Source organism: Phyllobates terribilis, unplaced genomic scaffold (assembly GCF_046119375.1).
Source record: "Phyllobates terribilis strain yellow unplaced genomic scaffold, ASM4611937v1 Scaffold_1__5_contigs__length_1240528914, whole genome shotgun sequence".
In the NCBI taxonomy this organism is placed as follows: Eukaryota; Metazoa; Chordata; class Amphibia; order Anura; family Dendrobatidae; genus Phyllobates; species Phyllobates terribilis.
Genome location: NW_027362761.1, coordinates 28,044,784 through 28,072,461, shown reverse-complemented (window position 1 = coordinate 28,072,461; position 27,678 = coordinate 28,044,784). Strand labels below are relative to the sequence as shown.

The 27,678-nt window shown below is 43.4% G+C and overlaps 1 protein-coding gene across 3 annotated transcripts; it reads left to right on the top strand.

Annotated features, from left to right (window-relative positions):
• NCLN (nicalin) lies at window positions 1-27,473 on the top strand. Of its 3 annotated transcripts, none has more exons than XM_073660448.1 (15): window positions 1-347; window positions 6,299-6,489; window positions 8,110-8,251; window positions 8,349-8,443; window positions 11,309-11,389; window positions 11,545-11,648; window positions 16,686-16,774; window positions 16,994-17,133; window positions 17,280-17,458; window positions 20,301-20,388; window positions 20,466-20,504; window positions 20,704-20,867; window positions 25,951-26,004; window positions 26,167-26,245; window positions 26,923-27,473. In XM_073660448.1, the coding sequence occupies exons 1-15, from the start codon at window positions 173-175 to the stop codon at window positions 26,980-26,982; spliced, it is 1,680 nt and encodes a 559-aa protein (XP_073516549.1). In that variant the 5' UTR covers window positions 1-172; the 3' UTR covers window positions 26,983-27,473. The 3 variants fall into 3 exon arrangements, with proteins under 3 accessions (XP_073516549.1, XP_073516594.1, XP_073516548.1); XM_073660493.1 differs by having other exon boundaries at window positions 8,107-8,251; window positions 20,707-20,867; XM_073660447.1 differs by having other exon boundaries at window positions 8,107-8,251.
• Window positions 27,474-27,678: the final 205 nt, after the last annotated feature.

Sequence of the window (27,678 nt, the reverse complement as noted above, 5' to 3'; positions counted from 1 at the left end):
GCCATGCTTGTCGCAGCGGAAGGCCCCACAGAGGTGTCTATGCAAGTGCCTACTGGTCCCCAGCTGCTGAGGAAGCTGTAGGCATTAGCTGTAGCTCTCGGCCGGTCCTAGTCAGTTTCCCCCGAGCTGCCTGTACGTTACTGCTGTAGAGAGCTCTCCACGGAGCGGCAGGATGCTGGAAGAAGCCGGAGAGGTGTTTGATAATATGCTGAAGGCGTCTTTTCCTCTCACGATCATCGTATTCATCCCGGCTGTGCTGCTCCTCGTGTCTCCTCTGCAGGCCGAGGCCGCCCATGAGTTCACTGTGTACCGCATGCAGCAGTATGACCTCCAAGGCCAGAGCTACGGTCAGTGACTGTCGTCTTCTCCACACCTGTCCTATCGGCCATAGTGGTCTGCAGGGGTTAATGAGTGACAGCTCTGCCCGCAATACTGGCTGCAGCCAGTGGAAAACTACTCTGATGAGTGTTCTGTAATAACTTCTAGACTTCACCTTGTTCTGCATGTAGCTACAAGCATGACATGACTGCCATCTACTCTTGTAGACTGTCAGTGCCAGATCAGAAGTGCTGCCACCCTACCCTCCACAGTGCCAGATCAGAAGCGCTGCCACCCTACCCTCCACAGTGCCAGATCAGAAGCGCTGCCACCCTACCCTCCACAGTGCCAGATCAGAAGCGCTGCCACCCTACCCTCCACAGTGCCAGATCAGAAGCGCTGCCACCCTACCCTCCACAGTGCCAGATCAGAAGCGCTGCCACCCTACCCTCCACAGTGCCAGATCAGAAGCGCTGCCACCCTACCCTCCACAGTGCCAGATCAGAAGCGCTGCCACCCTACCCTCCACAGTGCCAGATCAGAAGCGCTGCCACCCTACCCTCCACAGTGCCAGATCAGAAGCGCTGCCACCCTACCCTCCACAGTGCCAGATCAGAAGCGCTGCCACCCTACCCTCCACAGTGCCAGATCAGAAGCGCTGCCACCCTACCCTCCACAGTGCCAGATCAGAAGCGCTGCCACCCTACCTTCCACAGTGCCAGATCAGAAGCGCTGCCACCCTACCCTCCACAGTGCCAGATCAGAAGCGCTGCCACCCTACCCTCCACAGTGCCAGATCAGAAGCGCTGCCACCCTACCCTCCACAGTGCCAGATCAGAAGCACTGCAACCCTACCCTCCGCAGTGCCAGATCAGAAGCGCTGCCACCCTACCCTTCGCAGTGCCAGATCAGAAGCACTGCAACCCTACCCTCCGCAGTGCCAGATCAGAAGCGCTGCCACCGTACCCTCCACAGTGCCAGATCAGAAGCGCTGCCACCCTATCCTCCACAGTGCCAGATCAGAAGCACTGCAACCCTACCCTCCACAGTGCCAGATCAGAAGCGCTGCCACCGTACCCTCCACAGTGCCAGATCAGAAGCGCTGCCACCCTATCCTCCACAGTGCCAGATCAGAAACGCTGCCACCCTACCCTCCACAGTGCCAGATCAGAAGCGCTGCCACCCTACCCTCCACAGTGCCAGACCACAAGTGCTGCCCCCCTACCCTCCACAGTGCCAGACCACAAGCGCTGCCACACTATCCTCCGCAGTGCCAGACCACAAGCGCTGCCACCTTACCCTCCACAGTGTCAGATCACAAGCGCTGGCAACCTACCTCTTGTCTGCCCCTACCCTCCACATACGCTGATAGGGCTGATTGAGTGTGCAGATCTATGGGTAGATGGCAGATCACCTTCTGGTGACAGACTAGCTGATCCCCCTGCTAACATCTCATCAGAACAATAAAATATTGGTGCTGAGATCCCAGATGTGGCCGATGGGCAGATACGCAATTTCTCCACCCATGCACAGTTAACCTCGTGTTTATTACACACGAATAAGTTAGAAACACTATTAGGGTTGTGTCTGACCTCTGCGTCATTATTCCCGATAGCAACAAAGAAGAATGGTCATTCCTCTGTTACACAGAGATTACACACCCACTAGACAGGTCTTAAAGAGCAGTATACACTGTACGATTATCATGAATGAGGCATCCAGTGGACGAATAAATAATGAGCTTTCAGGCAGCACAAGAGGTCATTGTTGTCGGCAGCACATAGTTCTGTGTAAGCAGAACCTGCGCTGCCGAGAACAATTGCACCCTATGTGCACAGAACGATCCATTACTGATCTGAAGAGGTGTCAGCCTCTGTAAGCAGGCGATTAAGTGGCCGGCAAGCACGCTGCCTGGCGTTTGACACTGCGCATCGCACAGTGACAACGTACCTCTGAATTGGCTGTCTACACTCACAGGTATTAGGTTAGAACTAATTCTCTTCTTCCTCCTCTGTTGTGATCATCTTGAATAAAAAAAACTTTTCTGTTCCATGTGATGGAGTTGTCTTTCAGATATAAGTTGCTTACAAGTCATTGATTGGCATGTTATCAGATCAGTTTTCTGACAGATGAGGCTGAGTTCAGGCACATAAAATGGTGATTACCAGACACCAAATAGGATTGATAATGATCTGATTGGACTGAAAGTGATCAGATATCTGCACGTATAATGGCACCCTTATCAATTCTTCTATATACAGTACTGGATCAAATCCATTAAAATGCTTGTTCCACAAATATTCACTAGAAACCCTCAAATATTTAGGCATGTCTGCTACTGTATGAGGGGGAAGTCCAGTACACAAGGCATAGAGTGTTGTAATACAAGGGGGGCATAGTGAAGGTTCCTTCGGATATCCACTTAAAGGGGTTTTCCAGTCTAAGAAAAAAGTGACTGCAGACTGACAAATTTGGACCTATGGTAATGTACACAGTCACGATTCCCTAGTACTCACTGTGCGAGTGGGCAGTCACGTGGCCGCATGAATGCAACTTGCATACTTGCGGTCACATGTCAACCAGTCTCTTTTGCTTCTCAATATTCTAGCAATGGAGAGTTTAGTCAGCACGTGACCACAATTGTGCAGATCGCACACATGCGAGCACGTGACCGCCCCACCCACATGGGGAATACAGGGAAATTGCACAGTCATGATTCAGCAGTCACATAGTGATTGCAGAGTTTTTTTTTTTCCAAGACTGGACCACCGCTTTAAGGGTTCGCTCTCACTGGCGATTAAACTGGACTAATGCAATCCCATAAAAAAATTGTATTGCATTAGGACCAATTTAATCCCATGAGTGTGTGCTCAGTGGCGTTTTTTTTTCCAGCTCTGATCGGATTGCGTTCTGGCTGAAAAAAAAATCGCAGTATGCTGGAATCGGAATGCAAGCACCCATATAAGCCTATGGGTGGGTGCGTGTGAAACATCGCACTGCACTCGGATATCTATCACCGAGTGCAGTGCGATTCCTACCGATGCCAGCCACAGAGGAGATGGAGAAATCATCCGCAGCTCTCTGTGCGAGCGGATCGGAGCACTGACACTCGGCTCACACTTGCAGCAGAGCAGGAGCCGAGTGTTATTCGCATCTCACATCCGATGCCGTACGCTGGTGTGACTCCAGCCTAACAGGTTTCCACATTATAAATATTATTTATTATTATAGCGCCATTTATTCCATGGCGCTTTACGTGTGAAAAAGGGGTATAATGCAAGAACAATTACAATAATCTTGAACACAGTGTGACAGCGACTGGTACAGGAGGAGCGAGGACCCTGCCCGCGAGGGCTCACAATCTACAAGGGATGGGTGAGGATACAGTAGGTGAGGGTAGAGCTGGTCGTGCAGCGGTATGGTGGAGCGGTGGTTACTGCAGGTTGTAGGCTTGTCGGAAGAGGTGGGTCTTCAGGTTCCTTTTGAAGGTTTCCACGGTAGGCGAGAGTCTGATACGTTGGGGTAGAGAGTTCCAGAGTAGGGGGGAAGCACGGGAGAAATCTTGTATGCGATTGTGGAAGGAGGAGATAAGAGGGGAGTAGAGAAGGAGATCTTGTGAGGATCGGAGGTTGCGTGCGGGTATGTAACGGGAGACTAGGTCAGAGATATATGGAGGAGACAGGTTGTGAATTACTTTGTATGTCATGGTTAGGGTTTTGAACTGGAGTCTCTGAGCAATGGGGAGCCAGTGAAGAGATTGACAGAGAGGAGAGGCCGGTGAATAGCGGGGGGACAGGTTGATTAGTCGAGCAGCAGAGTTTAGGATAGATTGGAGGGGTGCGAGAGTGTTAGAGAGGAGGCCATTGAGCAGGAGGTTGCAGTAGTCAAGGCGGGAGATGATGAGGGCGTGCACTAGTGTTTTTACAGATTCATTGTTGAGGAATGTGCGGATCCGGGAGATATTTTTGAGTTGGAGTCGGCAGGAAGTGGAAAGGGCTTGGATATGTGGTTTGAAGGAGAGTTCAGAGTCCAGGGTTACCCCGAGGCAGTGGGCTTGCGGGACTGGGGAGAGTGGGCAGCCATTGACGTTGATAGATAGGTCAGTTGGGGGGGGTTGAATGAGATGGCGGAAAGATGATGAATTCTGTTTTGTCCATGTTAAGTTTTAGAAATCTGGCAGAGAAGAAGGATGAAATAGCAGACAGACATTGTGGGATTTTGGTTAGTAGGGAGGAGATATCGGGTCCAGAGAGGTAGATCTGTGTTTCATCAGCATAGAGGTGATGATGAAAGCCGTGAGACTCTATGAGCTGTCCCGGGCCTAAGGTGTAGATGGAGAAGAGCAGAGGTTCTAGGACTGAACCTTGGGGGACACGACAGATAGGGGGCGAGATGAGGAGGTGGTGTGTGAGTGGGAGACACTGAATGTCCTGTCTGTTATGTATGAGGAGATCCAGGATAGGGTCAAGTCTGTGATGCCGATAGATGAGAGAGACCGTAGTAAGAGGGAATGGTCCACTGTGTCAAAGGCAGATGACAGGTCTAGGAGGAGGAGGACAGAGTAGTGTCGCTTAGATTTGGCGGTTAGTAGGTCGTTGGTGACTTTAGTCAGTGCAGTTTCAGTAGAATGGTGCGGTCGGAAACCAGATTGTAAGTGGTCAAAGAGGGAGCAGGAGGAGAGGTGGGAGGACAGTTCAGAATGGACATGTTGTTCCAGTAGTTTTGAGGCATAGGGGAGAAGTGATATGGGACGATAGCTAGACACAGAGGATGGGTCAACGGAGGGCTTTTTGAGGATGGGTGTGATTGAGGCATGTTTGAAGCATGAGGGGAAGACACCAGTTGTTAGTGACAGGTTGAAGAGGTGGGCTAGGGCTGGGATGAAGATTAATGACAAATATATGGGATCTGTGAGAATCCAACTGATGGTACCTCTACCAGTCGGACATTAATGCATGTCTATCGGTGTGTCATGAATGTTTGTTTTATGGAGAACAGAATGTAATGGTTAATAAAGATTTTTAGGACATAGGAATTTCATAGATGGGGTTACCCAGCTTTGAACCAAAATGGGGATTCAACTTAGTGAAACCTGCTCACCCCACGTCTAACTTGATGCTGCTTTCCTATGACATGTTGAATGATTGCTGTGGCATTTCCCCTTTAAGATTTCTGCAATACTTTATAGATATTTAAGGGGAACCTACCAGTAACATTACTGTTGTGCAAGCTAAGAAAGCGCAGGATAAGGTAGTGTAAAATATTATCAAGTGTATATATTGCGGCTCCATCCGCTGTGTTTTTGCACCAGATTTTTATATATTTTTTTTGTTCTGCACCGGTGGGCGTATCAGTACACCTGCAGACAATGGCTCCTTCGCATTTCTCTCCACCACCTTCCATTCCTTGATTGATATTGGAGACAGGCTCTGCTACATAATGTCACCTCTGCTGACTACTGCCAATCAAGAAGTGGGGCTGGGAGTAAAGAGGAGCTATATAGATTGTAATGCCCACCATTAATACTCACAAAAAGAGAACTATGCAGTCATGAACCACCAAATAGTATGATATAAAATACACATTTTTATTTATTAATTAAGTTCCTTTCAAGTCCTAAGAGGAGAGTAGGTGGTCATTAATATCCAATCATTATAAAGGGGCAGCACGGTGGCTCAGTGGTTAGCACTGTTGCTTTGCAGCACTGGAGTCCTGGGTTCATATCCCGTAAGGACAACATCTGCAAGGAGTTTGTATGTTCTCCCTGTGCCTTATACACCAAAGGCACTTCTCACATCTCACTGCGCCCCATGTCACCTGCAAGCCTAACTTGCCTATCAATAAACGCCACATTTGGAAATCTTTTACACGGCTCTATCCTGCAGTATACCTGCTTGCACCAGGGTAATGTTACTGACAGGTTCCCGTTAACATAAAACCCTACTTCACACTAACTGTCTTATGGCGTTGTTTCCTGCAGGTACCCGGAATTCAGTTCTTAACACAGAGGCTCGTACAATGGAGGCAGATGTACTGAGCAGGCGATGTGTGCTCATGCGCTTGGCGGACTTCTCCTTTCAGCAGTATCAGAAAGCGCTGCGCCAGTCAGCCGGTGCAGTGGTGATAATCCTGCCGCATGACATGGCAGCTCTTCCACAAGACATAGTACAGGTTGGAAAATGTAAATTTTGAATCAAGTTTGTCACCCTCTAAACTCAAGCTGAACCATTTATAAATTCACATAGGGGGCTTAGCCCATACAAACATCATATTTGTAGTGTAAATTTTACTTATTTCATTGTACACACATACCATTTTGTTAGATATGTAAATGAGGGGTCATTGGCACACACTTTTTGTGGCTAAGGGCTCGGTGTACTGTCCTGCCCCCTCTGCATTTTCCCTTATGTTGATTGACACTAACTTTGGAACACTGCTTCTATTGCTTACACAGTGTCAGTGTGTGCTCACCCTCATCCTCCGCTTGCTGAGCAGCCGCTGCAGACAGGAGAGGGGTGAGAACGCACCTGTGCACACTGACACTGTGTGTGCTCTCAGTAGTGTCCGCGTGTGTAGGATTTAATTCAGGCAGCGCTGTAAAGGGAGGTGCAGATTGAACGGTGCACTGAACCAAGGGTGCATCGAGGACCCCTCTTACATGTCCAAAAATCTTTTATATAATAATAATAATATTTTTTTTTATTTTTATAGCGCCAACATATTCCGCAGCACTTTACAATTTTAGGGGGGACTTATACAGACAATACAGAATAAGCATATCTCAAATCAAAAGGAGGGAGGGCCCTGCTCGCAATCTTATATAGCATATATATGGCAATAAGTAAAATTTACACTACCAGCATGATTTTTATAGGGGCTAGGTCCTGTAAATGAATATATAAATAGTTAAATTAGGGTTTGGGGTGCTCGTTTCCCTTTAATATTGTTTAGTCCAATGTTTTACCTGACATTTGTGACGATTTCTGTGTACAAGAAATAATTTCATTTGGTTACTTGTTCCAGAGTAATGGCTCCCTATATGTAATTTCTCATCCAGAGTAATATGATGAACATGAGTCAGGAAAGTAATAATCCATGTTAAGCGGAGCTGACCTTTTGGTTTTTACATGACAGAGACAACTAATCTGTTGTTGGTAGGAAATCCTGTTCACTCCATGCTGTAGATAGTGTGCTGTACATTTCTGGGATGTTTCTGCCTTAAAATGCTTGCAAGCATAGAGCCGTGTGCTCAGCTATAGAGTTGTTTAGTAACATGTGGCTATTTACCTATTGTATACAGCCGAAGTGGTGAAATGAGCTGTACACTTTAGTAGTCACTTGCATCACTATCTATTAATTATTACATTAATTATAATTAAATGTAGGCACACTGACTTACTTGACTGGTACAAGCTTATATGCAAAGTATAGAGACTTTGTTTTAAGAAAGTGCTGGCATATCACTAGTATATACCATCACCTTCTGATTGATGGAGATCTTATTGGCAGGGCACTTAGCAATCCTGAAAACAAAGGTGCCATAATGTTTTACCCCGCACACCACTATTTCTGGCCACTCACTGTGTGGGGACTACATTGAGGCTCCAATCAGGTCCCTTAATTCTTGGGATCAGGGAGTGTCTGCCTGCAAGTGATCTACCTGAGAAATGTATGTAAACTAGCCATATGCCATACCTTTCAATAATAGGACTACTGATTAAGTAGTAAAAATAATCCGAATACTAGCATGTTCATCACCTATAGTTGGCTTCTGTGTCTCATTTTTAGCAGTTTATGGACATAGAGCCTGAGATGCTTTCAATGGAGACTCAGGTTCCTGTTTACTTTGCTGTGGAGGATGCAGAACTTCTATCTATCTATGAACAGACTCTTTCTGCTTCTGCTAACCAGGGCACCTCTTCAGCCGCAGAAGGTGAGTTGTTGGAATAGCAGTTGACAAAGCTTGCCCTTGGGAGTAGAGATTCACCATGCAATGTTGTTCACTGACTGTACCATTTGTGCCCATATAGTACTCCTTCACACTGCTACTGCGAATGGTTTCCAGATGGTGACAAGTGGAGCACAGAGTAAGGCAATCAGTGATTGGCTGGTAACCAGCGTGGAGGTGAGGCTCTGCTTAAATCTAGACTGTAATCCTATTTCCTGGAGCATAAAGCAGTACTGCCAGGTATATCAATGTCACAGGTAGAATAAGAAAACAAACACCCTTCCACTGCTGCTATGTGTGCCAACACAGAATAGTGAAAGTTTCAAGTGATGACAGCACGACCATCATTCATACAGGGTCTGGTGACTGGTGGTCGGGTTGTCATCTCTTCTGACTGAATCAAGAGGTAAGTATGCTCTATGTGCATCCCTTTCCATTGCTAACTTTTAAAGAAAACAGGAAACTCCTTTTTAATATTTTTACAGTACATTACTGCCATATATACTATACTTTTAAAATATTGGGAGACTATCTACTAAAAGTCCAGCTTTTCCAGGTGAATCCCTATTCTAATCTCTAGACCTGGGCAGCCTGAGACTTCGTGTAACCACTACTGTTTGATTTTAGAGGGAGTGTCCCATAAATAACACACATTTCTGGTAATAGTTAATAGATGTCTGATTCCTGGGACTTGCACTGATTTTAAGAACTGAACACAATTTCTCTGCATCACTGGGGGTCTTAGCAGCTGGACCTCCAGAAATCTTATGCATAGGTGAAATATGTCATTTATGGTTAGACCCCTTTAAAGAAGTTGTACAGTACTTTATATTATTCCCCCAATGTATCCCCCCGGTGCCCCTAAGACTTTTTGTAATTAGCTTCTGTTGCAGGTTCTGCCTGTGAGCGGCGCTACTGGTGGCCGCTCACAGGCATCATGTGACTCCGTGCTGATATCACAACAGGTGAGGCATGACTCATCGCAGGGGTCCCCGCGGTGGCTGCTGGGATGTGGGCGGGGTTACACCCCCCTCCCTCCCGTGTCGGGCGGGGTTACACCCCCTCTCCCTCCCGTGTCACACCCCCCCTCTCCCTCCCGTGTCACACCCCCCCTCTCCCTCCCGTGTCACACCCAATGAATGGGGAGAGACAGAGCGCGCGGTGGATGCCAGGTGTGATGCGGGAGGGAACCCCGCCCACAGCCTGACATCCACCGGTGGAACCAGAATGACAAAGACCCCCGGCTGCTGCCAGCACTTGTCGTGACATCCGGGGATGTCAGAGCCGGCTGCAGCCAGGGGTCACGTGATGCCTGTGAGCGGCCAGTGATAGCGCCACTCACAGGCAGTATCTGCAACGGAAGGTATTTACAATAAGTCTCAGGGGTGCCAGGAGGATACATGGGGGGGGGGGATATAAAGTAGTGGACAACCCCTTTAAGTCAACACAAGATTGCTAAAATAGAATCAGTCTCAACCCTTAACCCCTTAGCGAAAATGGAGACAACTGTACATCCATTCTTGTGTCTGCAACTGTGGAGGGGGCTTAGGAGTTGAGTCCGCTTCACATGTGGCATGTGTCTCAAACAGCAGCAGGCGAAGTTCTTTAACAATTTAGATGCCACTGTCAATCTACATTTTGTGATAAAAGGTACCGATGGGTTATAGCTGCATGGGGTGTGCTATCTTGGTGCTCCTGTCAAGTACAGCCACAGCTAGTGCTTCATAGTAAACCATGATTTACACTTTATGCTGCAATACTGTGGTATCACAGTATAAAAAATAATCGATCAAAGAGCAGCAGGTTTAAAGGGACTCTGTCAGCACAGAATGACTGTTCAAACCAAGTACAGGCGCTCTGTGCACCCTTGGCATGGCCAGACAGTTACCTGCACCTTCCCACCTATTTGTTTTCCCTTCATTTAAGCCCTTTTCAGGAGCTATGTAGTCAGAGCTGTCAACCAGGGGAGGGTGAGTGGAGATAGAAAATAAGTAGGTGCACTTCAGTGTTTGGCCACTGACCACCTGTACTTGGTTTGAACAGATTGTGCTGACAGTCACTTTAAGGCAATTAAACAAAAAAAGAAAATAAGGGTGTTTTTTTTAAATATAAAAATTCTAAATCGCCCTACCCCACCTTTTCCATTGTTAAAAAAATATATATATAAATATATTTGTTATTGTCTTGTTTGTGACAGTCCATTCTATCAAAATATAAAATTAACCCATTTGGTAAATGCCATAAAGACAAATAAAAAAATCAAAACTCCAGAATTATTATTATTATAGCGCCATTTATTCCATGGCGCATTACATGTGAATTTCATAATTTGTCACCACAGCGCCCTAAAAATACAATTAAAAGTGATTAAAACATCATATGTACACCAAAAATGGTATCAATAAAATTGCTAGTTTGGTACGCAGTAAACAACCGCTCTCACAGCTCCATTGACAGAACATTAACATGAAAAAGTCTCAAAAAATGATGACTTAAACAACTTTTTTTTTTGTTTACAAATTTATGATTTTTTTTTTCACCACTTGAATAAAAAATAAAAATAAATATGCAAGTTTGGTATCACCGTAATCGTACTGACTCATTAAACCAGGTTTTCAAATCGTTTTTATCATACAGTGTAAAACTGGAGTCCAAAAACAATGGTGGAATTGCACTTTTTTTTCACCATTTCATCCCATTTGCATTTTTTTCCCTTTTTTTCAAAACATCATATGGTAAAATTAATGATTTTATTAAAAAATGCAAAATTAGCACTCTTATGTCTATGTTGACAGAAAAATAAAAGTAATGTCTTGGAAGAGGAAAAATGCACATGTAAAAACAGAAAATCACAATGAATTTGAAGGGATACAAATTACAGTTCAAAATACATAGTTACCTTACCTTTATCTATATGTTTAGCTTTACTGACCGTTATAAAATAACATGCTACACTGCATATTTTTTAACGACAATCTTTCTAGAGTTCACTTTTTTTAACACGTCAGTATTTCTAATAAATAATTTATTTTTATTTTTTAGGGACGTTTGGCTGGCCTTGGCTCTGATGATCTTCCTACAATTGCCATTGTTGCCCACTATGACACTTTTGGAGTTGCGCCAGTAAGTACGCTGTCAAATTACTTTTTCATGACAATTTTTCAATAACACTTTATGTATAATTTTCAAAGTACAGTATTTCACAGTGACATAATTTTAGTAAGATATAATAGGGAAACCTGTTTGTCTCATCAATACGATATCCAACTTTTTTCTAGTGGTTGTCTTATGGTGCAGATTCTAATGGCAGTGGTGTGGCAATACTTCTGGAGCTGGCACGCCTCTTCTCTCGTCTGTACACATACAAGCGCACACATGCCAGGTAAGAAATTCCCACACCCAGAAACTTTAGCTTTTTTTTTGCCAGCTCTACCACTTGATCTTGTATGTATCAGCTAGTAAATGGTTGAAAATGTAGTTCTCTCTTATCACATGCATGACGTCTCACGGCCTAATAAATCACAAGAGGTGTCAAGAATGCCATCAGGTAGTAGGAGGTTCGCAGGGTTCTGGTCTGGGCTGCCAGGGACTACAGACGTGGCCACTGGACCCTGGAAGTCTTTTTGCTCAACTATACAATATACTCATCTAAGAATATGGTAATACCATTTTAAAGGAAAGATATCATCTGAAAATAACCTATTGTTTAAATCAAGTTTTTGTGATACATGTATTACAAAAAATCCTTTATAAATAAGAAGAAAATTTGTTATTTTGCACAATTTTCACCAGGGCTGTGGAGTTGGTAAGCTAAACCTCCAACTCCTCAATTTCCCTGACTGACTCCACAGCCCGGCCTCACTACTGAGCGTGTACATAAAGTGCAGCACAGATTCATCTCACTGCCTCACTACTGAGCGTGTACATAAACTGCAGCACAGATTCATCTCACTACTGAGTGTGTACATAAAGTGCAGCACAGATTCATCTCACTGCCTCACTACTGAGCGTGTACATAAAGTGCAGCGCAGATTCATCTCACTGCCTCACTACTGAGCGTGTACATAAAGTGCAGCACAGATTCATCTCACTGCCTCACTACTGAGCGTGTACATAAAGTGCAGCACAGATTCATCTCACTGCCTCACTACTGAGCGTGTACATAAAGTGCAGCACAGATTCATCTCACTACTGAGCGTGTACATAAAGTGCAGCACAGATTCATCTCATGGCCTCACTACTGAGCGTGTACATAAAGTGCAGCACAGATTCATCTCACTGCCTCACTACTGAGCATGTACATAAAGTGCAGCACAGATTCATCTCACTGCCTCACTACTGAGCGTGTACATAAACTGCAGCACAGATTCATCTCACTGCCTCACTACTGAGCGTGTACATAAAGTGCAGCACAGATTCATCTCACTGCCTCACTACTGAGCGTGTACATAAAGTGCAGCACAGATTCATCTCACTGCCTCACTACTGAGCATGTACATAAACTGCAGCACAGATTCATCTCACTGCCTCACTACTGAGCGTGTACATAAAGTGCAGCACAGATTCATCTCACTGCCTCACTACTGAGCGTGTACATAAAGTGCAGCACAGATTCATCTCACTGCCTCACTACTGAGCGTGTACATAAAGTGCAGCACAGATTCATCTCACGGCCTCACTACTGAGCATGTACATAAAGTGCAGCACAGATTCATCTCACTGCCTCACTACTGAGCGTGTACATAAAGTGCAGCACAGATTCATCTCACTGCCTCACTACTGAGCGTGTACATAAAGTGCAGCACAGATTCATCTCACGGCCTCACTACTGAGCATGTACATAAAGTGCAGCACAGATTCATCTCACTGCCTCACTACTGAGCGTGTACATAAAGTGCAGCACAGATTCATCTCACTGCCTCACTACTGAGCGTGTACATAAAGTGCAGCACAGATTCATCTCACGGCCTCACTACTGAGCGTGTACATAAAGTGCAGCACAGATTCATCTCACTACTGAGCGTGTACATAAAGTGCAGCACAGATTCATCTCACTACTGAGCGTGTACATAAAGTGCAGCACAGATTCATCTCACTGCCTCACTACTGAGCGTGTACATAAAGTGCAGCACAGATTCATCTCACTGCCTCACTACTGAGCATGTACATAAAGTGCAGCACAGATTCATCTCACTACTGAGCGTGTACATAAAGTGCAGCACAGATTCATCTCACTGCCTCACTACTGAGCATGTACATAAAGTGCAGCACAGATTCATCTCACTGCCTCACTACTGAGCGTGTACATAAAGTGCAGCACAGATTCATCTCACGGCCTCACTACTGAGCGTGTACATAAAGTGCAGCACAGATTCATCTCACTGCCTCACTACTGAGCGTGTACATAAACTGCAGCACAGATTCATCTCACTACTGAGCATGTACATAAAGTGCAGCACAGATTCATCTCACTACTGAGCGTGTACATAAACTGCAGCACAGATTCATCTCACTACTGAGCGTGTACATAAAGTGCAGCACAGATTCATCTCACTGCCTCACTACTGAGCATGTACATAAAGTGCAGCACAGATTCATCTCACTGCCTCACTACTGAGCGTGTACATAAAGTGCAGCACAGATTCATCTCACTGCCTCACTACTGAGCGTGTACATAAAGTGCAGCACAGATTCATCTCACTACTGAGCGTGTACATAAAGTGCAGCACAGATTCATCTCACTGCCTCACTACTGAGCGTGTACATAAACTGCAGCACAGATTCATCTCACTACTGAGCGTGTACATAAAGTGCAGCACAGATTCATCTCACTACTGAGCGTGTACATAAAGTGCAGCACAGATTCATCTCACTGCCTCACTACTGAGCGTGTACATAAAGTGCAGCACAGATTCATCTCACTGCCTCACTACTGAGCATGTACATAAACTGCAGCACAGATTCATCTCACTGCCTCACTACTGAGCGTGTACATAAACTGCAGCACAGATTCATCTCACTACTGAGCGTGTACATAAGGTGCAGCACAGATTCATCTCACTGCCTCACTACTGAGCGTGTACATAAAGTGCAGCACAGATTCATCTCACTGCCTCACTACTGAGCATGTACATAAACTGCAGCACAGATTCATCTCACTACTGAGCGTGTACATAAACTGCAGCACAGATTCATCTCACTGCCTCACTACTGAGCGTGTACATAAACTGCAGCACAGATTCATCTCACTGCCTCACTACTGAGCGTGTACATAAACTGCAGCGCAGATTCATCTCACTGCCTCACTACTGAGCGTGTACATAAAGTGCAGCACAGATTCATCTCACTACTGAGCGTGTACATAAAGTGCAGCACAGATTCATCTCACTGCCTCACTACTGAGCGTGTACATAAAGTGCAGCACAGATTCATCTCACTGCCTCACTACTGAGCGTGTACATAAAGTGCAGCACAGATTCATCTCACTGCCTCACTACTGAGCATGTACATAAAGTGCAGCACAGATTCATCTCACTGCCTCACTACTGAGCATGTACATAAAGTGCAGCACAGATTCATCTCACTACTGAGCGTGTACATAAACTGCAGCGCAGATTCATCTCACTACTGAGCGTGTACATAAAGTGCAGCACAGATTCATCTCACGGCCTCACTACTGAGCATGTACATAAAGTGCAGCACAGATTCATCTCACTACTGAGCGTGTACATAAAGTGCAGCACAGATTCATCTCACTGCCTCACTACTGAGCGTGTACATAAAGTGCAGCACAGATTCATCTCACTGCCTCACTACTGAGCGTGTACATAAAGTGCAGCACAGATTCATCTCACTGCCTCACTACTGAGCATGTACATAAAGTGCAGCACAGATTCATCTCACTGCCTCACTACTGAGCATGTACATAAAGTGCAGCACAGATTCATCTCACTACTGAGCGTGTACATAAACTGCAGCGCAGATTCATCTCACTACTGAGCGTGTACATAAAGTGCAGCACAGATTCATCTCACGGCCTCACTACTGAGCATGTACATAAAGTGCAGCACAGATTCATCTCACTACTGAGCGTGTACATAAAGTGCAGCACAGATTCATCTCACTGCCTCACTACTGAGCGTGTACATAAAGTGCAGCACAGATTCATCTCACTGCCTCACTACTGAGCATGTACATAAACTGCAGCACAGATTCATCTCACTACTGAGCGTGTACATAAACTGCAGCACAGATTCATCTCACTGCCTCACTACTGAGCGTGTACATAAACTGCAGCACAGATTCATCTCACTGCCTCACTACTGAGCGTGTACATAAAGTGCAGCACAGATTCATCTCACTACTGAGCGTGTACATAAAGTGCAGCACAGATACATCTCACTACTGAGCGTGTACATAAACTGCAGCACAGATTCACCTCACTACTGAGCGTGTACATAAAGTGCAGCACAGATTCATCTCACTGCCTCACTACTGAGCGTGTACATAAAGTGCAGCACAGATTCATCTCACTGCCTCACTACTGAGCATGTACATAAAGTGCAGCACAGATTCATCTCACTACTGAGCGTGTACATAAAGTGCAGCACAGATACATCTCACTACTGAGCGTGTACATAAAGTGCAGCACAGATTCATCTCACTGCCTCACTACTGAGCGTGTACATAAAGTGCAGCACAGATTCATCTCACTATTGAGCGTGTACATAAAGTGCAGCACAGATTCATCTCACTGCCTCACTACTGAGCATGTACATAAAGTGCAGCACAGATTCATCTCACTGCCTCACTACTGAGCATGTACATAAAGTGCAGCGCAGATTCATCTCACTGCCTCACTACTGAGCATGTACATAAAGTGCAGCACAGATTCATCTCACTGCCTCACTACTGAGCGTGTACATAAAGTGCAGCACAGATTCATCTCACTGCCTCACTACTGAGCGTGTACATAAACTGCAGCACAGATTCATCTCAACTAAAAGCCGAGATCAGGAACAGAACAGACATTTATAGGACATTTCATAACTTGCCCAAATTCTTATGGTAAAATATACAGCACATCCTGCATTGTACTATACCCAATGTATTATATATTGTCGGAGTCGGTCCATTTTTATACCAACTCCACCAAAATGGACACAGACTCCACAACTCTGGTCACCTGTGCACAACACGCCACATTGATGACATTGCACCAGATTGGGGAATACGGAAACTCAGGAAGTTCGCGCCCACCTATCCACGGAGAGAAAGCACTGACATAGGCCAGGTTTGCACAAAGTGATCTGTTCATCTCTAATGTGCACATGGCACATTAATGTTACTGATGTATTCTGTCAATTTATTTTGTTTGCTACTGTCACCTGCCTTAAATTCACCTTTCTCCCTTGCACAGTTACAATCTGCTGTTTTTCGCATCAGGAGGAGGAAAGTTTAATTATCAGGGAACAAAGAGATGGTTAGAGGATCATCTGGACCACACAGGTATTATAGCTTGCATAACAACATTGGGAGCAGCATGGTTATATGGGTGTGGTAGGTCCCCAGAACTGTAATGGTCATACAGTATTTGTTTCTCTAACCTCTTAATTCAGCAAGAAAACGATTACTTATGCTTCATTTTGTTTAGAGGGGGTTGCTTGTAAACTAATGGATATGCCAAGGCGACCTGAAGAATTGTAATTTACACTCTGCTCTTTTTAGATTCAAGCCTCCTTCAAGATAATGTGGCTTTTGTGCTGTGCCTGGATACTGTAGGAAGTGCTAACAGCTTACATCTTCATGTCTCTAAGCCTCCTAAAGAAGGAACTTTACAGCACACTTTCCTCAAAGAGCTGGAAATGGTAATTCAAAAAAGCGGCTATGACGTCTCACTTTACTATAGTATGTTCAGAGATCATCCAGTTCTGTTAATCACAAGCATGATGAAGACTTTTTTTTTGCATTATTTAATAAAACTTTTTAAAGTATGACCGCTTTCTTTTCCCAGGTTATTTCTACCCAGTTCCCCGAGGTGAAGTTTTCCATGGTTCATAAGAAGATAAACCTGGCTGAAGACACACTAGCTTGGGAACATGAACGCTTCGCTATCCGCAGACTTCCATCTTTTACCATCTCTCACCTAGATGGCCACCGTAGTGGTCACCGCAGCAGTGTTTTAGATCTAAGGTAAGTAAAATAGAAAAAATCCCCCAAGCCAGAAGTGATTCTTTCAAGCAATGCTTCTGTAGTGTGATGTATGACTTAATACAGCGGCACTGCTAGAAATGAGGGTGAAGAAACCTGTACACATATTGGACTAACTATTCCTTTTCCACTAACTGGCAACAAAGTACAGTATAGTCACACTGGATGGGCTTTTCAAAACCCCAACCACAAGTTGCTGAACTAAGTGTGTGAAATTCATGTCATACTTCGGCTATATTCACACATGTTGGGTTTTTCAGTGTCACAAATCTGCAGCAAAACCTAATCTCTGGCAGGAAATCAGTTGCGTCAAAAACGCAGGTTTTGCTGCATTTTTTTCACTGTCCTTCTGTCTCTATTTATGCATGTACATACACTGTGTTCCAAATTATTATGCAAATAATATTTTCTCAGATTTTCCCAAATTACCTATATGAATTGCAGTCATTGTAATTTTCCAGTCAAATAACTATTAGAGTACAATTGAAAGGTTTTTGTACAAACTGCCTATGATAACAGTATATTTTTAAAAAAATAAAAAACTCAAACTGCACTCAAAATGCATGTTCCAAATTATTATGCACAGCAGAGTTTTCAACCTTTTCATTTTAATAAAGAACAAAAAAATGGTCATTTTTGAAATTCTAAGCATTAGCAGGTTATTACAAACTGAAATCAAACAGTTTTCAACTCAAAACTTTATTCTAGGTGATGTTACATTTGGACATAGGACCCCTTGTTCGAAAGGAGCTTCTGAACTCTCTCGTCCATTGAATTTGTCAGGTTTTGGATGGTTTCTGCTTCAATTGTTTTGCATGAGGACAGAATACCCTCCCAGAGCTGTTGCTTAGATGTGAACTGCCTCCCGCCATCATAGACACTCCTTTTGATGATGCTCCAGAGGTTCTCAATGGGGTTGAGGTCAGGGGAGCATGGGTGCCACACCATAAGTTTGTCCCCTTTTATGCCCATAGCAGCCAGAGATGCAGATGTGTTATGTGCAGCATGAGACGGGGCATTATCATGCATGAAAATGATCTTGCTGCGGAATGCACGGTTCTTCTTCTTGAACCATGGAAGGAAGTGCTGTTTGAGAAACTCAACATACATTATGGAGTTTATCTTTACCCCTTCAGGGATCCTAAAAGAGCTGACAATCTCTCTCCCCATGATTCCAGCCCAAAACATTACTCCACCTCCTCCTTGTTAGCGCCGTAGCCGTGTTTGCATGGGTTGTCCATCAACCAGCCATCCTCCACTCCATCCATCTGGACCATCGAGATCATTTCATGCATGATAATGCCCCGTCTCATGCTGCACATAACACATCTGCATCTCTGGCTGCTATGGGCATAAAAGGGGACAAACTTATGGTGTGGCACCCATGCTCCCCTGACCTCAACCCCATTGAGAACCTCTGGAGCATCATCAAAAGGAGTGTCTATGATGGCGGGAGGCAGTTCACATCTAAGCAACAGCTCTGGGAGGGTATTCTGTCCTCATGCAAAACAATTGAAGCAGAAACCATCCAAAACCTGACAAATTCAATGAACGAGAGAGTTCAGAAGCTCCTTTCGAACAAGGGGTCCTATGTGCAAATGTAACATCACCTAGAATAAAGTTTTGAGTTGAAAACTGTTTGATTTCAGTTTGTAATAACCTGCTAATGCTTATAATTTCAAAAATGACCATTTTTTTGTTCTTTATTAAAATGAAAAGGTTGAAAACTCTGCTGTGCATAATAATTTGGAACATGCATTTTGAGTGCAGTTTGAGTTTTTTATTTTTTTAAAAATATACTGTTATCATAGGCAGTTTGTACAAAAACCTTTCAATTGTACTCTAATAGTTGTTTGACTGGAAAATTACAATGACTGCAATTCATATAGGTAATTTGTGAAAATCTGAGAAAATATTATTTGCATAATAATTTGGAACACAGTGTAAAGTTCTGTGAAAAAAAGAACCCCATTCTATTTTGCCATCAAAAACGCTGATGCAAATTTTGATGCATTTTTTTCACCACCCATTACTTCCTATGGGTGAAAAAACGCTGAAAGAAGTGACATGCTCTATTTTCCAAAAACCCAACCAAGGCACAAAATACGCAGCAAAAAAAAACCTATGATGTGTGAATAGAGAATTCTGGTTTCTCATAGACTTTGCTGGTACTGCAAAACACAACTGAAAATTTGCATAAAAATCTGCAGCAAAAAACGCTGAATAACCCAACATGTGTGAACATAGCCGTCAGGTTATAAAATCTGTTCTGCTATTTTGTGAAATTGTTGCTGATGTAAACCTGAGATTTCCATTCTAATAGAAATTGTGGGTGAACCCTCACTAATATCACATACAAATGTGGCTCAGTGGTTAGCAGCATAGCTTCGCAGTGCTGAGGTCCTGCGTTCAAATTTTACTAAGGACATCTACGAGGAGTTTGTATGTTCTCCCCGTGTTTGTGCGGTTTCCTCCCACACTCCAAACACATACTGATAGGGAATGTAGATTGAGACTCAATGGGGACAGTGATGATAATGTCTGTAAAGCGCTGCGGAATATGATGATTTTATATAAGTGAGTAAATGGATTAGAATACTTTTGTAACCACTCGCTTTTGACTTCACTGTTAGTCAAATTGTTTATATTTGCAAATAAAATGTTTTGGAATGTAGGAAATGTATCACTGAATTGTTTAGTATGCGTTTCCCTAATGGAGAATAGGATTCATTATAAATATTTTCTTTGAAAGTAAATTTTATACCCTGACAACATAGTGTAATTACTTCCATATACTGAAATAGATTTTGCCTTTGTACCCTAGTTGGAAAGTGGACACAGAGGTGTTGGCCCGTAACACTCGAATACTGGCTGAAGCACTCACCCGCGTCGTATATAATCTCACAGAGAAGGTACATTTAGAACTTTGATTTAATCATCATTGTTTGTCCTGTAAACTGTATTGAGATTTAGCTTTCTCCTATTGCAGGGAGCGCCATCTGACCTGCAGATCTTCACACAGCAGATGGTAAGCAGGAGAAACAATAGCCAAGTTAATGGAGAGTGAATGGCTGCATAGGCCTGACAGAAATAAACATTGTGTTACTTGCTCTTAATGAATAAACATATTTGTGCTTATCCTTGTGGAATCAAACTGCTGTAACACTATAAGAAGATCATGATCATTATTTATGCCATTGGTTTAATATTCTGTGCTTTCGCTGCAGCAGGTCCAGAAGGAGCAGTTAGAAGCAGTGATGCGATGGCTGACCAGCCAGCCTCGTGCAGCGCAGCTGGTAGATAAAGACTGCAATGTACTCAACACGCTGGAGTACTATATGAGCCGATACCTGAAAGATGTCAAACTCTATCATGTCAAGGCTGATAAAAGGTAAATGAGTGGATACAGATTCAAAAGGGCATTAGTGATTCTTTTTTAAAATTTATTTAGCATTTTTTTCAGCTTTGTTTTTTAGCGAGTATGAAGAAATATAATTTAAAGGGAATTCCTCAGCAGGATTTCATCCCCCCCATCCAAACTATTTATATATCTATGTTGCGCTTTCAAAGACAAGTTCAGCAATACCTACACATGTCCAGTCTGTTTCTCCATTACTTACAAATCAGCGTTTGAATTGATATTCAAAGGAGGCTGAAGATCTCAAGGCCTTGTCACTGCAGCTCTATTCCCTGCTCAGCGCCACCTCCTACTGCTTGACTGTCAGCGTAAGTGCTGTGTGACTTCAGGCAAATGAGCCGTCAGTCATGCAGGAGGAGATGGTGGGTGGGGAATAGAGCTGGAGTGACAGAGGCTTCAGATCTACAGGCTCATTTGCACAAATGAGAGTTTATTACTATTTCTGGCTTCCTAATTGCAGTATATACTGTTCTGAACAAGCCCTGGGAAGGAATGGGGGGATGGGTCGGTCTGTGGCTTCTTGCATGCTCCAGTATTTCAGGTAGGTTTATTTAGGTAGGTTATATGGTCGGGTCTTAAAGTAGCTCCCTTTCTATGTACCAGGTTGTCTTGTAGAAGTGTGCAGAATAGCAATGAAACTTTCCCATGTATTAAACAACTTTATTACACTTGGTTCTTTAAAGGGAATCTGTCAGTAGGATCAACCCTCCTAAGCTGTATATATGGGCATGTAGGTCATAAAAATGTTGAATAAAATGATACCTTGATATCTGTGATCTGATGTCTTATTCCAGAGAAATCCACATTTTTCTTATATGTAAATGTGCCGTTCAGATCTAAGGGCCGGACCCTGATCTGCACTCATAGTGACAGTCACTTAGTTTGCTATTCGGTTGTAACCATGGGTTCCTAAGCTACTGCAAAGCCGTGGACATGGGGTAAGCAACATAGCAAATCAGAAGAACTATACTACATTTCTAATTGGAGGTATTTGCTAATATAATTAGTATTACACCTACTACATATTAGCATAATATCTTGGAGATGGAAATACTCCTTTAACTTTTCTAGAAATCGTTTGTGTGGTGGAACCTGGGGGAAAATCCAAGTTTGGAGGATTGCTTTTTTTTTTTTGCAGCCAAAGACCATAAATGTAGAAGTTTTTCAAAGCCTTTGATGCCTCTATATTTATTGCGATCTACCCAGCCAAACAAGCCCAGACTATATCAAAGGGCAGAGAAATAGTCAGGTGTTGTAAGACAAAGTCTTTGATCCTCAGCCAGTATTCCCTTATTACCTTACACACCACAAGCAGTGCGTAATTTCTGCTTGGGAAGCACCACATTTGCAACATGTATCAGCTGGGTAGATACCCATTTTAAAACATCTGAATGGGGAAATATATGATCTGTGGAAATCCTTCGGGTCATTTTGACATATCTGGTTGATGGAAGTGTTTTTTACTGAGTACCATATTTTTCGGATTATAAGACGCATTTTTCAACATGAAAAACTCTTGTTAAAAAGTGTGTGTGTCTTATAGTCCAGAGGCAGCTTTCTGTGATGGAGGAGAATGCTGACACCAGCGTCCTTCCTGATCACTGAGACAGCTGTTGCTGTCTCTCCTACTGCCTGACCCTGATCTATGTGATTGGTGCAGAGCAGGAGAGGAAGCTGCCAGGACTGAATGGAGGCCGCGGGAGCTGAGCAGCTGGAGGACCTTCTGCACCAGTAATTCCAGGACCTTTCAGGTCATGTGACTGATCACATGACTTGAAAGGTGCATGAGTTAATCAAGTGGAAAGTCCTGCAAATGCTTTTCTACTGCAGCCTCCGTACAGATCCCGATCAGGAACTGCAGTATGTGGTAATGTATAGTGTATGTCTATATGTGCATGAAGCAGAGCTTTGCCTGTCTATATTTGCATGTAGCAGAGCTATTTATGTCTATGTGCATATGTGTATGTCTTTATGGCCATGTAGCAAAGCTGTGAATGTCTATATGTGCATGTAGCAGAGCTGTGTACATCTATATGTGCATGTAGCAGAGCTGTGTATGTCTATTTGCATGCAGCAGAGCTGTGTGTATATGTATATATGCATATGTAGCAGAGCTGTGTGTCTATGTATATATGCATATGTAGCAGAGCTGTGTGTCTATATATGCACATGTAGCAGACCTGTGTGTGTCTATATATGCACATGTAGCAGACCTGTGTGTGTCTATATATGCACATGTAGCAGACCTGTGTGTGTCTATTAGTGTTGAGCGAGTATGTTCTGTCCGAGTATGCTCGGGCCGAGCTCCGAGTATTTACAGCTGCTCGGTGATATGGTTGAATCGCTCCCGTGTGCATGATTTGCAACTGTTTGACAGCTTTATTACATGTGAGGAATGTGTAAGAAATAAGAGCGATTTAACCATATCACCGAGCAGCTGTAAATACTCAGAGCTCGCCTGAGCATACTCGGCGAAAGGGTTAATAGAACATACTCGCTCAACACTAGTGTCTATATATGAACATGTAGCAGAGCTGTGTGTTTTTATATATGAACATGTAGCAGAGCTGTGTGTGTCGATATATGAACATGTAGCAGAGCTGTGTGTGTCGATATATGAACATGTAGCAGAGCTGTGTGTGTCGATATATGAACATGTAACAGAGTTGTGTATGTCTATATGTGCATGCCGTAGACCTGTGTATGTGCTTATGTAGCAGAGCTGTGTGTCAAAATATGCACATGCAGCAGAGCTGTGTATATGTGCATGTGTAGCAGAGCTTTTTGTGTCCATAAAAGTACATGTAGCAGAGCTGTGTGTCTATATGTACATGTAGCAGAGATGTGTGTGTATTTATATGTGCATGTAACAGCTGCGTGTGTATGTATATGTGCATATGTACGAGAGCTATGTGTGTTGTAGTGCGGTGGTGTTCACACAGTGCGATTTAATAAATAGTGACCCAAGAATGACCAACTTAAAGTTTTTATTGTCCAAATAACTCACACAGTGAAGGCAGCTTTATCCTCTGGATCACAGCCGGGTTGTCCACAATAGTCCGTACAAATAAAACACCGTTGCCGTGGGTGATTGCACCGCCGTATCACTCCGAGGTGTGTCAGAAGCTTTGCCTTCCTGGGGCTCTGTGTTCACTTCACACAGGCCTCTATAGCACAGAGCCTCCTGCTCTGCAGCTTGCAAACCAAAGACTGACACACCCAAACCTTTGCTGCAGGTTTTTATATGAAAACTGTGGACATGATCCACTTGTAATAACTGGCTGGAGAGAGTGGACCGCCCCACTGCCTTCCTGTAGTCCACTCCAAGAATAAAAGCCCATGCCGGGTTTTACTAAATATGCCTTGGTCAAATAGCTTGACCAAGTCCAAACTTACTTTTATTCTGCACTGCAACAACAGCTATAAATGTGATTGCAATGCACTCCAGCGTGATCAATATGCCTCTATGCACATCTTGGGGGGATACATACCGTCCCTCGCATATAATTCCCCTCACTGCCTCACAGTGTCTATGTATGCACATGCAGCAGAGCTGTGTATGTCCATATATACACATGTAGCAGAGCTGAGGGTGTATTTATATGTGCATGTAGCAGAGTTGTGTGTGTATAATAGACACTCCAGAGAGACACTAACAATGGATTTATTACCTCCCTATTCTACCCTAGTACATTAAAATTGGTGATAATGACCTCTCCACTTTACACCGCTGCCAGGGAAGTTTTAGTTATCAGGAAAAATGTTTTTCCAATTTTCTGCTATCTAAATCTGGGATGCGTCTTATGGTAAGGTTCTTCTTACAGTCCATAAAATGCGGAAGGTTAGCATGGTTAATAAATCGAAGATTTCAATGTCCGGTATTGAACGCTTCCAACAAGGAAGGCCTGTCGTGGTTGAGTTGTATTCAATGGAGATATCTGTACAGAGCAGATATACAGCCTCCTGTGTGCTGAGAATCTCGCCCTGTGAAATGTGTGGTCTCATTCTGAAAGTGAGAAGGTACGGAGACAGCTACCCACATAACTTGTTGCCTGCAAATAAGCAAAAAATGATATATAGATTTCTGGATGTCTTTCCCTGAGAGTCTGAAGTGAATGAATTGCTCATGAGGTTCGGTCAACAAAATTTGCAATTGAGCGAAGGCTTTGTACCAACTTTGAAAGACTGTATGGGGATAACCGTCTTGGAAGTCAGAGTTTTTATAAAGATAAAAGAGGGTCTGTGTCCTAGTTGTGTTCTAGGCTCGCCATTGTGTAATCAGTAGGGGATTTTCCCTTACTGTCGATGGAAGGTGTCCATAAGGAGAGAGTTAAAGGTTGGGTAGGGATAGTCGGGAAAAGTAGGTCTGGTCCAAGTGAGGATCAGTGTAGTATGAACAAACGGTGTATTTCTATTGCACATTCCTGTTAATCTTGGTGCTTTTTTCCCCCATAAATGCTGAATGATATAACTAAAGCTTTTTTTTTCTCATGCGGTTTTCCCAGAAAAAAAAGCTTATTAAAAAAAATCATGACATCTTGTGTTTTTATTTACAAGCTAAAAAAAGCTTAAATGAAATGCATGATGGAAGCCTTAGGCTGAATTCACATGTCTGTATTATATAGTGCATGCTCAGGCCATAATTTCTGACTTGGTGGAAGGTCTCCGTCAAACTAACAGCTTCATATATGCCCAGAAATTGTGGGCCAAGCATGGACCATATCATACTGATGTGTGAATTCAGCCTTAGCTTGCCTGCAAAACAACTCTCCTGTCCACTTAATTTGCAAGAAGCTGAAGCATAGCTCCATTTCTGATGTAATTTCCTGCAGAGTGAGTGGCCATGAGCTATACAGCAGAAAAGCCAAAGGACACCTTGTTCCCTTAGTTCCTTGGATTAGTTAGATCCTCCTCGCAGATCAGAATGTTATAGCAGATCCGAGAATAGCCCTTTCCATTAATCCAATTTCGGATTTATATGTTGTTTTAATGTTCTTTAAAAGAGAACATTTTTTTCCACACTGTTTTTTCAAATATATCTTCTCTTTTTTTGCAGAGACCCAGAATTTGTGTTTTACGATCAGCTGAAACAAACAATGAATGCATATCGGTGAGTATAGATCTAGCTTACACTTGCACAATAAGCTGTGGTTGCTCACTTCTGCTTTGACAAATATAATACGAGCATGTAGTGGATCTGTTGTATTAAGCCATACACTGCTGCTCATTGCCTTCAACCATTGCTAAACTAGTGCTTTCTTTTCTTCCTCAGAGTGAAACCAGCAATATTTGATCTGCTGTTGGCGATATGCATTGCAGCTTACCTTGGTCTAGCATACCTTGCTGTTCAGGTACATGGTTGACTTTTATTTTTGGATTTTAACCCTCTGCAGTTAATCTTTCAAATTCTTTGCATTTATCAACACTCTCCCCGTATTCTTGGTTGGCTGCATGCCCATACAGAGCTTGCTATATTGCTTTGCATTTTAGAAATTATCTACTAGTAAAGTATAGTAATCTGATGTAGGAAAAATGAACCGTATTGAAAATATCAAGTGCAGCAATATCCCCCCTCCCTTGCTCCAGCAATGCATCCCCACCACTGCTGTCAGTGATCGTTTACAGCCTGCGGCGGTGGTGTCATGGCCACAGAGCATATCTGCTAGCCACTGGGCTCAACAAAGCTGAAAGGGGAAAAAAAGGTGATAATGCATCCAGAATAGATGCGCCAGTTGTCCCTACTGGTCTTCGTCTACAAGCTGCCAATCTGTGGCCTCAGTCAAGTGCTAAGAAGAGACGGATGGGCACACCCACAGTGCCTGTGCTAGATTGCTAGGGGTCTGCACTGTAGAAATTAAACCCAGATTAGCTACTCTGAGCATTTTTTTCTTCTTATATTTTTTTTGTTTTCTCATTGATGGCTATGTATAGCCCTCTTCCAATTTATTCTGATAGTCATAAAAATCATAGCTTGGCTTTTTCATGTCTGTATTTGTAATAATTTCTGATACCTTTGGTCTTTTCACAGAATTTTGGAGTGCTTTATAGGTTAGTCCAGAAAGTTGCCTTGAAACCAAAACAGTTGTGAAGACACATTCCTTAGCCAAGTCTCATCCATTGGGATCCTGATACCCCCGAGAAGGAGGTTTTGCTACCACAGAAGCACTCTTATGTCGCTTTGAGCACTGGAGGCTGAATTTCATCATGGCCCTTTGACTCTTTTGCATGGATCTCAGCATCAAGCCTTCCTTTACTAAAGTGTTTTCAGCAGAATAAATTGGTAGTTAAATATGGTGATCAAAGGATGCAGATGTTCCCTTCTGCCTCAGAGAAACAGACTTCTCTCTGTTGGTACTCAGGGTTTAACTGTGAGGGTTAAATATTTTTAAGTATTTATGATACCGGCATTGTCCCAACTTTTTGCCTTTTTCTTTAGTTTTTGGTTTATTTTCATCATGCACTGACTCACCCCGTTGTGACTATTTAATTGAAGATGAGGATCAAATCTAGAATGAACAGGGAATTAAAGAAATAGAAAAAAATAAATGAAACCATGAAACAAATAATGTGAAATGTGTATCCATGATGTTATCGGCAGAGCTACAGCACCATATTATAACTGCCAAGGTTTTTTTTTATGGTTCAGTATATTTTTATTAAATGTCTGCAAATCATCAGGATGCCAAGCACCTTACAAAAATGAGTAAAGGCACTTTCCAAGGAATGAACCCCAGTATTGAGAAAGCTTGACTATATAGTAAATACAGACATTTTATCTATTTTA

Coding starts and splice junctions, on each gene's coding strand:
- NCLN (XM_073660447.1), top strand. CDS start 173: ATGCTGGAAGAAGCCGGAGAGGTGTTTGATAATATGCTGAAGGCGTCT. Junction 348..6,298: donor CCTCCAAGGCCAGAGCTACG/GTCAGTGACTGT, acceptor TGTTTCCTGCAG/GTACCCGGAATTCAGTTCTT. Junction 16,775..16,993: donor GGATCATCTGGACCACACAG/GTATTATAGCTT, acceptor TGCTCTTTTTAG/ATTCAAGCCTCCTTCAAGAT.